This window comes from Carex rostrata, chromosome 4 (genome assembly GCF_964058835.1).
Source record: "Carex rostrata chromosome 4, lpCarRost1.2, whole genome shotgun sequence".
Classification (NCBI taxonomy): Eukaryota; Viridiplantae; Streptophyta; class Magnoliopsida; order Poales; family Cyperaceae; genus Carex; species Carex rostrata.
In genome coordinates, this window is record NC_135921.1 from 6934966 (window position 1) to 6946970 (window position 12005).

General features: G+C 33.9%; 1 protein-coding gene and 1 long non-coding RNA gene across 4 annotated transcripts; both read left to right on the forward strand.

Moving 5' to 3' along the window:
* Nucleotides 1-5958: 5958 nt before the first annotated feature.
* On the forward strand, nucleotides 5959-9109 carry ILR3 (basic helix-loop-helix (bHLH) DNA-binding superfamily protein). Of its 2 annotated transcripts, XM_078300962.1 has the most exons (6): nucleotides 6017-6035; nucleotides 6066-6325; nucleotides 7317-7379; nucleotides 7473-7550; nucleotides 8072-8234; nucleotides 8544-9109. In XM_078300962.1, the coding sequence occupies exons 2-6, from the start codon at nucleotides 6201-6203 to the stop codon at nucleotides 8820-8822; spliced, it is 708 nt and encodes a 235-aa protein (XP_078157088.1). In that variant the 5' UTR covers nucleotides 6017-6035; nucleotides 6066-6200; the 3' UTR covers nucleotides 8823-9109. The 2 variants fall into 2 exon arrangements, with proteins under 2 accessions (XP_078157087.1, XP_078157088.1); XM_078300961.1 differs by having other exon boundaries at nucleotides 5959-6325.
* Nucleotides 9110-9527: 418 nt separating this feature from the next.
* LOC144553126 (uncharacterized) lies at nucleotides 9528-12005 on the forward strand. 2 transcript variants are annotated; one of them, XR_013511324.1, is made up of 4 exons: nucleotides 9528-9747; nucleotides 10295-10354; nucleotides 10536-11383; nucleotides 11640-12005. It is a non-coding gene; the product is annotated as an uncharacterized LOC144553126 (long non-coding RNA). The 2 variants fall into 2 exon arrangements; XR_013511323.1 differs by having other exon boundaries at nucleotides 10295-11383.

The following is a 12005-nucleotide window of genomic DNA, read 5'->3' on the forward strand; positions in this document are numbered from 1 at the left end:
AATGGGTCTGGTTATTGGTTAACCGGAAATGAGCAAAAAGTTTGGTATGGTATATGTCCGGTTAATGGTGCACCGGTTTTGTGTTTTTTTTTTTTTTTTAAAAAAAACAGAAATTATTATTATTTTTTTATTTTTTGTATTAAAATATTAGAAATGTTGAATATATTTCTTTGAAAATAGATAGAATACAATATAATTTGATTTATTAGAAAGACTGCAACAAATAACCCGGATCAATATTTTTCAGGTCGGATTTTTCGCGGCTGTAAGAAAAATTAATATATTTCTTTATGTGTTATTGGAAAAAAATAAAAATGCTTAGATTCCGAGTTATTGATCCCGGTTCAAAAATCACTTCTATGTAATCTAGAAAATATTATGATCTTTCTAGTACATTTAATTTATTAAAAGTTATATCTATTTTGAAAAAAAACAAAAACTTTAATTTATTTAATGATTATTATTCAAAAATAATTCTCAAAATATATACAACTTTTAATAAATTAAATGTACTAGAAAGATCATAATAATTTCTAGATTACCTAGAAGTGACTTTTGAACCGGGATCAATAACTCGGAATCTAAGCATTTTTATTTTTTTTCCAATAACACATAAAGAAATATATTAATTTTTCTTACAGCCGCGAAAAATCCGACCTGAAAAATATTGATCCGGGTTATTTGTTGCAGTCTTTCTGATAAATCAAATTATATTGTATTCCATCTATTTTCAAAGAAATATATTCAACATTTCTAATATTTTAATACAAAAAATAATAAAAAAAATTTATGTTTAAAAAAAAAAAAAACCGGTGCACCATTAACCGGACATATAACATACCAAACTTTTTGCTCATTTCCGGTTAACCAATAACCGGACCCATTTCACTAATCCGGGAATTAGGTAACCGGAAAAAAAATAAAAATCCGGTTACTGGATAACCGGATTGAGTATTTTTCGAAATTCAACGCCGAAGTGGTTATTTTTTGTAATTTGATTTATTTTTTGGATATAAATAAAAAAATCGGTAAAAATTCAGTGCTATCTTTTGAAAAAAAAAATATAATAGGAAGGGAAAATAAATGAAGCCGTGGCACTCATTGCAACGTGGCTCTTTACATGATCAACTCTTCATCTAATTTTTTTTACCACCGTTAAAAATTCCTTTATAATGGGTTATTTAGTTTCACTTTATCAGATTAGAAAGAAAAAAAGAAGTACAGAAAAAATATAGATAAAAGAGAAAAAAATGGAAGCAAAAAACGAAAGAGGCATTTTGATAAATTGTGATATTGAGTCATATTTAATTGGAATTCTGACTACGTCGCGTTGATTCTAAATAATCGTTGCATTTTAAATTGGATTTCTGAATTGATCGCTATCATGTAACCGGACTTCTTTATAATATGTGTTTTTATTTTGTTTGTTGAATTGAATTTTGAATTGGGTGTTGGATTATGATGCATATTTAACGGGATAGCGTGTCATGTCCCGACAACGGAACAGACAACCTAGCCTACCACGCTCATTTGTGCAAGGCGATCATATTCTCATACTCAACATATACATACATATATACGCTACTAATGTCAGAAAAAAAGGTAGAGAGACGAAATAAATTGCATTGGTCTTATATTATACATATTATACATGTATAGAAAGAAAATGAAATAAATCTGCTATAGTGTAAATAAGTACAATCAGAGTACTACAACAGATTCATTTGACAAGAAATGTTTTCAAAACAAAACACTTCTTTGTGACTAATACCGCGACCCTTCATTTGGCAATCTCAATCTCACGTCTTGGGGCTTCGTACTTGGAACCCACCGAAGTGGAAAGGATGAGAGATGGTAAATCTCCTGATGCGATATTCCTGATGCGATATTCAGTTTCAATCGAGTTATTTTTAAAACCCAAAATAAAGAGAAGAACGATAATCTAAAAGACATAATCTAATTTGACAACTATAATCAGTCAAGCAAAATAAACAACAATTCACTTTATGAAAGACTCAAGTACCCCAATAAAAATCTAAGAGCTAGAAAATCAATCAATAAAATTATAACAATCAAACTTAACAAGATATAATAATATGAAATTCTTATGTATCAAGACAAATGCTCTAATGTTAAGATGCATATGTTTCAAGAGTTCATTTCAATTTACTTGTACTACCTCATTGTCTAAATATGTTTTATCATTCGTTAATCATGTAAAATTGCACAACAGTTCAAATTTACTATAGGTAGGGATAATAATACTATAGTATGATGGGGAAATTCACATGGAGCGCTCCATGCCTCGATCATGCGCTACACATAACAACGCCTATATGATATGATTGCACGCTACACATAACAGTGCCTACGCGATCGACTGAAACTCATATTTGATTTCAGGGGCGGAGCCAGACATTTACCGAATGGGGGTCAAACACATACCTAAAAAAAACTTCTGGATATTTTCTTGAACAAACTTCAATTCGCCGTGTCATGTCGAAGTGCAGGGTCATCTGGATATTTTCTTGAACAAACTTCAATTCGCTTTGACGGTTGAGAAGTGGATGCATTTTGAGGCCCTCATTTTAGAAATTTCTCCATTTACCTTCTATATTTTAGAGACCAATGAATTAAACAAGGCATCTCTTATAGAGTTAAACAAGGCACCTCTTTACTTATGTTATAGTCTAGGTCAGAAATTGCCGTTTGGTTTATGAAAATGCAAAAAATATGTACATCTTATTACTGATTTGCAATTATTATGCCAATTGAGAAGATTGTACATAGAATCAACAATAATGAAATTATGGATCAATTACCACAAGTCAGTAGCACTCCTACAAATTAATTCAAGTATTCAACCATAAAATAGTTACTAATTTACATATCAAGAAATTGATTTAAGGGATAACCAAAACATGACACAGTTGTAATTCAAGTAATCAATGCTTAATATTGAAGATGTCACCAGAAAATACAAAGAGGTCAAGAGAATAATCTAACTCAGTAAGTCAAAACAAGATATTATAAAAGAGATGTCTCACCGTGACATGTGTTGTTGATCTTTTTTTTTTATTAAATAAATTTTCTAAACTGATAGATGTTCCTCAAAATTATACACAAGTTATTCTTTCCTGAAATAAAATGGGGGTCAATAGTGTTAAAATTTCACAAAAATTATGGGGGTCAAATTTCATGTACCTATAATATTTTAGTATAATTTATACATGAGAACTATATTTTTTTTACTAGTTTTTGAAAAAAAATGGAGGTCAATTGACCCCATTCTCTTCAAGTGCATCCGCCTCTGTTTGATTTTAAGTCTGCGCTACACATAACAATGTCTATATGACCTCAATCACGTGCTACACATGACAGCGCCTGCATGCATGATTGGTATATTTCAGAATTGAGTTCAAACATGCGCTACACATAAGTTTATATGAGTTATGCGCTGGAGTTTATACTTTGGGGTGAGTTGGAGTTTATATCAGTGGTGCTCAGATATTTATATCATTGGTGGTCTGATTTTTGTATCAGTGGTGCGCTGGTATTTATGGACAGGACTCTTGAATTATACTTGTTTATACATGCATGGGTTGTGCTGGGGTTTATATGAGTTGTGCGCTGGTGTTTATACCCAACATAACTGGCACACAACATGACAAACAAATATACCTTGTCTTCAAAACTTGGCAACCAAAATTCTAACAACAAAAATGTTCGACTAAAGAAAAGATAATGCAAAATATCGCGATTTGTTTCTGTGTTCAGTCATTTTTCCAACCAAATTCTATTCAAATTAATCCATGCAAAATCTAAATTAAAACTCCATAACAAATTCCATTCAAATCCAAATTCTATTCAAATCCATTCATTGTCGGAACATTCCTTTATATCATGAGCTCATAGCATTACAATGGGGGAGTATATATATATTTGACAGGTGGTCTCCTTGTGCATCGTGAGTAAAGACCATCTTCTGGGGGAGCCTGCGGTGGTGTAACCTGACCAACACCTCCTCCTCCTGTTTTGATGATAAAAAAATAAAGATTATAGTATATTATAAATGATACCATAAAGACTATAGTAGATAAACCTCACCTTCTTGAGGAGGTTTATCTTCAACATCATCTTGCTCTCTATCATCCCCAGAATCTTCATCCTCACCTTCTTGAGTTTTATCTTCAAAGTAGTTCAGTTTTTGCACTCTATCATGATCAACTTGTTTTGAAATGTATTGACAAACAGGGTACTTGAAGACCATGTAAAGGGGTGCCATTTGAACAAGCAATTTCAATTTAGCCAATGACTTATTTTTCATAGACTTCTCATTGTTGATTGCTCCCAAATAAGCAATTGATTTGAAATTTATCACCAAAATCTCCGTTTCTATTAAACTATCTTTTATATCAGACACACCAGGTACAGCTATTTTTTCTAGAGTTGCAGCTATTTGCTCCCTGTGGTACTCCTACTCCCAATTGTGGAATCTTGGTATACTACCATCGCACTTCTCAAATTTAGTTAACTGTAGATGTTCATAGAACCAAGTCTACAAAAAGAAACCAATACAATTTATTATAGAAATATATACAGAAAGCTGATATTAAGATTAAGTTATGTTTCATTGATATGGTGTTCATAAGAGGTGTTTATACCAGTTTAGGTCTGGTGTTCATACCATTTCAGATCTGGTTTGGATAAGTTAAGAGCTGGCGTTTATAGTAGTTAACCTGGTATTTACAACAGCGATGAACTCATGTTTATAACAATTATGACATGGTGTACTATTTTTGGGGATCAAGGTTTTTTCTGGGAGATTAGCATTTGCTTTTTATGAGAAATTTCAAATAATGCGCTGGGATTAAGGAGAAGTTAACTCTAAAGTCATTTTTTTGGAAACCACAAAACTAATGGGCCAGGAAAAGAACAGAAAAATGCTAACTGGGCCTTGATGGGCCTGAGGGAGGAAGAGGGGGAAATGGGCCCGAAGGAGGAAAAGGGAACAAAGTGCTAACTGGGCCTCAAGGCCTGGAAAAAGAGCTTTTTCAAGGCCCACCGCCAGGATATGAATTTCCAATTTATAACTTGGCCCAATCTCAGCACGCAATTTGCTTTGCGTTCACCCTTTTCCTCCATAAAAAATATTTGTTAAGAACACACAGTTCTCAGTACATGTACCGCATTCACCTGTTTACTTAAATATAGGTATCCGGCATAAAATATAGGTAGGCCTGGTTCATATGTACATTCAAAATTGTTGAACTTGCACTTTTGACCTCTAAATAACTTGTTATAAACACCTTATATATCTATGCATGCAAAATACTTGTGTGATTGGTGTTTTATTAATTAAAACATTAGCTGTAGTTAAATTACAAGATTCCTGAACATTTTTGTAAATAAATTGTGTAGAAATGCTATCTTATATGACATCTAACAAAATGCATGACATAAATCTTACATTTCTCACTTTCCAAGCACTAATAAATCTTTGATCTAATGACTGAAGGCACTGTTCTCTATATAGGAAGTCACAGATTTGATATCTGAAAAAAAAGAGTTCTTTATGAATATTTAAAGGTAGAAAACTTATTCTTCATCTCTATCGTAAAATCAGTTAAACGACTATGCATAAATTTTATCTTAAAAATTAAGAACTTATCTTCATTTTTCCTTAAATATAACATTAGTTCGCATATATAAAGATCAGATTCTATCCAATGGCCTGTTTCAACTTTAAAAAAATCTCAGCCCAAAACTTGTTCTCATTCCAAAACCCAAAAACAGTTCGGCCCAATATATTAGTAGCATCCCGACATCACATCACATTTTTCTAATTTTTTACATGTGACGAAAATGCCAATCAAAATTGAGTTATTAGTCTACCTCTCGAGTCTGACCCCAATCTGTTTTTTTTTTTTGAGGAAAATCAGGCAGCGGCTGCCGAGTCTGACCCCAATCGCCATCAATCTATCCATGTGAGCCCCAAATCGTATCAATCAACCAATACGCATCCGATTTCGATTCGCATCTCAATTTCAATTCCTCTCTCCACACCTTTCCCCTTTCCCTTTCATTTCCTTTTCGCCTTCCTCTCCTCCCCAAACCACGAAACCCTAACCCTAACCCTAAATCCGACGTCCTAGGGTTCCGACGATACGGCGCCCAAGTAGTATAGTGGTTGCTCAGCCATGAGTTCTCCCGAGGGGAACAACTGGGTCTTCGATTGCCCCCTAATCGACGACTTCTCCGCCTCCAGCGCCGGCTTTCTGTGGGCCCCACCTCAGATCAACGCCCAGGGTACGGAAACTCAAGGGTAAGTTTCTTGTCTAGTTCTATCTTCGATTGGGTTGATCTTAGCTGTAGTAATCACTAATCAAGCTGTACATGACTGGTTGTAAAATTAGAGAAGTAGGTCTTTTCTAAACTGATCTGAATATCTCTTGGTTTTGGGAAAATTAGGAGTTAGTCCCTGAACTTTACTCAAAAGAACCAAATTGGTCCTTCAACATTCATTTGAAGCAAATTAGTTCGCAGGATTTTAAATAGAACCATAAATTGGTTTTGCCATTTATTCCCCATTGTCAATTCGTTATTGATGCCTTATCTCCCTGCCTTTCTCGTCTCAGTTCTTCTCAAGTTGATCTTCAACATTATCAGTTGCTGTTTGACTTGTGATTTGTTGCACAAAAATTACAAGTCAAAAAGTGAATTTATACTATATTAAATTGAGATATGATTGTGGAGAAAAACCTGGAACAGCAATAGCTGGCTGTCCACCTATTGCTACTCTATATAAATGTCTGAATACAAGCCAACACATTCTCAACTCCTGTTAGTAATATCTCTGGTCGTTGCAGTGCTTTCAGGTTAGAACGAGTGTTTATGTGGGGGGTTGGGTGTTGCGCCTTCGTGTTAGATGGTGCCTTTATTTTTACTTTTTCTGGTGCTGTTCTCTGAAGAATTGTGATAAGTGCATGTTAAAAGGGGGCAAAAAGGTGATAAACTCTGAAGAACATTAAATAGATGCGAGTGAGCTTTTAGAGCAGTAGAGACGGAAGGATTAATTGTGGCACTTTTGATAATTTTTAAGGACCATTTTGGTTTTTTATCGGAAGTTCAAGGACCAAACCTGAATTTTCTTTATAGGCTTTACATGAACATTAGCAAAGGTTTTTCATTTATTGTTTCTATTGTTGGTTTATTCTTTTTGATATAGTAAGTCAAGTATTTTCTGCGAAGTTTGTATACACTTGAGAAAGCCTTTTGATGTGATATCTCATTAACTTCTTCTTTTTTATTTTTAGAGTGGAAATAAATGCCTCATCTGAAGATCTGAACCAAAGCAAGGAAACCAGCTTGAATAAACGGTTTGATTCACTTAATTAATTGTTAGTTAACATAAAAACATCCACTTTCTTGTGTACAATCAATTTGAATTTAGAATTTGTTATGAGTTTTAGTTCTAGGACAGAATCATGCAGCCAGCCGAGTTCTAAGGCTTGTCGGGAGAAGCTAAGGCGGGACCGCCTTAATGAAAGGTACGTGCTTTAACAATAAATATTGTTCCGTTTTTACTTATTTATTTGCTATACTAAGCCTTTCTTAACTGTACCAGATAGGAAGAACAAGAAATGTGAATTATTAACCTGACCTGACCAGTTGACACTTACCTGACAGTCCAACATGCCGGGTTTTGGTTGGAAGCTCAATTAAAAATAATAGTCAAATCATATTGTAGACCTTTTTAGATCTCACAATATTTGACAATATGGCATAATTTAACTGACAGGTTTGATATATGTTGACATTTCTTTGATCAAATCGTATTGCTGTTGCACCTGGTTTTCAAAATTTGAAAAAAATGCTGTGCCCAATTATGCACCTATAAAGAACTGGCACAAGAAAAATATGAAGCCTGTTGAGAATAAATCATGTTTCAAATAAACAGTTATAGTTACATAAGTTGATTGAGTTTGTTCAGCGATAAGCTTGTATGGTTTTCCAAATACCGATTTCTACAAATTGATCTCTCATTTTATGTTTTAAAATATTAAAAAAGGTTTTTGGAGCTGGGATCTGTTCTGGAACCAGGAAAGACTCCTAAAATGGACAAGTCAGCTATTATAAATGATGCTATACGAATGGTCACTGAATTGCGTGGTGAATCTAAGAAATTGAAGGAGTCCAATGAGTCTCTCCAAGACAAAATCAAGGAGCTCAAGGTTTTATTTTCTTGTGCTGGTTAATATTTTACTTCATACGTCAGTTTATAGCGATATATATTCATTAATATAAACAGGGGGGGTGGGGGTTGGGGGTGTCTTGCAGTGCATTTCTTTCATTTTTAGGGGTTATGTGATGTTTTGAGTTTGTGCAGAGGGGGTACTATAAGCAATTAAGCATAAATTTTCAGCTTGTGCAGAGGTACTATAGACAGAAATTGAGGCTCTTAAGATGAAGTGAGATCTTTGAATAAAACTATTTAGTGCCTCAGTATCAGCTTCAATTTTGATTGATCTTTTAATTATCAGGCTGAGAAAAATGAGCTGAGAGATGAGAAACAGAGACTGAAAGCTGAGAAAGAGGCACTAGAGCAACAAGTCAAGTTGCTCAGTGCAACCCGGCCCCACATGCCGGTCATACCTGCACCTGCATTTTCTGCGCCAGGTGCAGTTGCAGCAGGTGGTGCTGGGGCTCACAAGCTGATGATGCCGATCATAGGCTACCCTGGCTTCCCCATGTGGCAATTCATGCCTGCTGCTGATGTGGACACTTCTCAGGACCCTGAATCATGCCCTCCCGTCGCTTGATCAAATGGCGAGCACAATTCATCTCATTTGTTTGGTCTCTCAAAATGCTCTGTTATTTTGTTGTGTTGGTGATAACCTTTTGCAGTTCTATTATGTAGTATATAATTATGTAATATGCACAAGCTGGATTTAGAAGCTTTTTGTTCTCTGTCATGGGATATGTTTTACCTTAGGATGGCAGGTGCCTATGTGGCTAAAATTTGTACATTAACTGTTCTAATAAGGTATGTCTTGGCCAGCCCTCTAATGCAAACTTTAATCAACATTAGATGTTGATCTCTTCCAAACTTTTTGGTATCTTTTCTCTGTATTTATTTTCATTTTTCTTGCATTGCTGGTACAAACCTTTTGTTGGTACTGCCTCTGTGCCCCAACGCTAGAAAATTGGTATATCAGGCATATGCGCTGACACAAGATAATTATAATGAATCAAATGTTTGCATTTGAATGGTTAATGGTTGAAAACTGGAAGGATAAAGAAGAATTACAATAATCAAAGTCTTCCAAGTAATAAAATGTACCATATCTATCTATAGATATAATCCTGGATATTCGGTTACTGTATATGAACAGTATCATCTACAGTTCCATCCCAATTCTCATATGTTTTTGACGGTTTGTGATTTAGGCTGTTTTATCCATCATTATTCTATGACAAGTGGGTCCTCTTTTAGATAGATTAGTTTATTTCTTTCAGATTTTCATAAAAGAACTTTCCAGCACCTCCATCTTCTCCACCTTGCGCTAAATCCCTCTCCTCAAAACTTGTCCTTTTTTCCTCTGCAAAACATGGAGTCATTCTTCTCTCTATTTTGCGCAGCGCTGTCCATCTCCGCCGAGATATCTTCTCCTGTTGCCACTCGTTTTTGCGGTTCCCTCTTTTCTCTAATCTCTGTGTCGTGAGGAGCTCCTCTGCAAGAACGAGGTTAGCTTGCTTCCACGTTCTCCATTCTTTTACAAGATAGATATGGCTGCTTACGTTGGTTTAGTTACATTGTTTGCTTAAAAATTATTTGTTGTCTATTGTATCCAATTATACGTTTAGGGTTTTCTGCAATTGGGTAAAAAAATCAGCATCTACAAACCAAATTCCATGTATACTGTTTGTCAATCTTTTATTCTAATATTTTGAAATATCAATTATTGCCCAAAATGGAAACTTGAAATGCAAAATCAAATTGTGGAGAATGAATGGAAACCAAATTTACGCTTAAGAAATAATGACCAAACAAAAGGGAATTTCTCATTTCGGAAAGGTGCTAACAGAGATTGAATAAATTATTTTTCAGTTTAAACTCATTTCCCCACAATATTTCTTTCCTTTGCATAGACAGTCGTTTGAGATGATAAAAAGTGCACCGATAAATGCCGTTCTTTTTTTCTACTTTATGGTGATTAATCCTTATTGACTTCATACAAATTCCTTTTTATGGACTCACATTTTTTAATTCTTTGTTGTTTTTCTTCTGCAGTTTTAACATCTATCTTTGTCAATACAACACAACACCTTCGCTTTGTCTACAGCTATTAAGGTCTCTTTCTAACCTTTTTTTAATTTCAGAAAATATATTATCAAAACTACTAAGAAAGCTTAGTGTATTTTTCCAAAATTGTTGCACTGCCACACAATCAGATGAAATTTTGTATGGAAAAATATTGTTGGCTCAGAAAATATATTATATGATTGTATGGTTCCTATTTTTTCACAAACAGGTCTAAAGCAGTCAACAATAGGGATTGTGTACTCGTAGTGAAGAAAAGGATCTACTATAAAACTTGGGTGATCTTAACTTAAACACAACCACACAATCAGATGAAGAATTAGAACTATGATGCTATACAGTACAAAATTTAATCTATTGTTCTTAAATCCGGTGATAGAATTATAGAAAATGCCAGCATTCGAGTAGATCAAACTTTCATGTACTATGAGAGGTAATGTTATTATAGCACAACCTTTTTTTTTTCATCCTTCTTGATAGGATTATGAATCCACGATTGAAGCATTCTCTATCTGACTATCTTGAGCTGTGGGCCTTATGGTAGGGTACACTTGTATTTTCTTTACAAAATAGAAATAATCAGACAATTTAATGAAAATATTAGACCGAACTACATGCAAACAAAGGTTTTTTGCACACATATTAAGAACAAAAAGGTAGTACAAAAAATAACATTCACTTGGAAATCACAACTTTTAGATTAAATAACTTCCAAATCTCAGTATTACTTGCTTGCATTCCCTCTTGCTCATGCACTGTATCCTTTTTGACTCTTGCACTGTTCTTAACTATCTTAGCTTGATCAAGTCCAATTTGATGTCTTATTCTATTATAGTCCCATCCCAAACTAGACGTTTTGTACAGGGGCATAAGAGGAATAGATGGTTTATTGATTCATTGGTGTTACAAAATACATCATGTAATAACTCCTCAAGATCCTCTTTTACTTGTATTGTATGCAATTGCCACATAAAAGTTTGATTTGAGGCAAGGATGCCAACCAGCAATGAAAAGAAGAGAAGATGTGAAAAGAAGGGAAGATGTAAATGTAATGAAAAGGTAATTGTTCTTTCTGAATAATTTATAGTGTTCATTCTCTTACAGCTAACAATTTCAATTTCTTAGATGAAATAATTAATGAAACTTTTGTCAAGAAAGTTAAATTTGGCATGGGCCATGGAAAAATGTGCTTTTGTCTTAAATAAATTAGTTGATACTCTTTAGAAATAATACATACTATTTGTATTTGCGAATGAGGTAAAACATTGTATCTGTACAAATTGCGAGGCAATCTAAAACACTTGTTCTTTTACAGTGATGAGAATAACAAAGAAAAGGAACAGAAGAATGGCTCGACCGCAACTACACAAGAAGTTTAACATATTTAGTTAGTCGTCTATCAAGAAAATGCTTGCACTCATTTTATTTGAAACTATTGCCAAAAGGAATATATTGGTTTTATAAAGCACTTATTCCAAACATAGTGCTTATACCGGCTTTTTTTTTTTTTTTGGAAAAGATTTGGTAGTGACTACCAAGTTATAGCTTATACCACTTATAAGAGTACAAATTGCACAGCTTTTATAACATTCAAACAAAACTATGTCAACCATCTATGTAATTTTTTAACTTATGTTGTACATTTTTTATTATGTTGTTATGACAAATTATTCATTTTCAA

Coding starts and splice junctions, on each gene's coding strand:
- ILR3 (XM_078300961.1), top strand. CDS start 6,201: ATGAGTTCTCCCGAGGGGAACAACTGGGTCTTCGATTGCCCCCTAATC. Junction 6,326..7,316: donor CAGGGTACGGAAACTCAAGG/GTAAGTTTCTTG, acceptor TTTTATTTTTAG/AGTGGAAATAAATGCCTCAT. Junction 8,235..8,543: donor ACAAAATCAAGGAGCTCAAG/GTTTTATTTTCT, acceptor TTTAATTATCAG/GCTGAGAAAAATGAGCTGAG.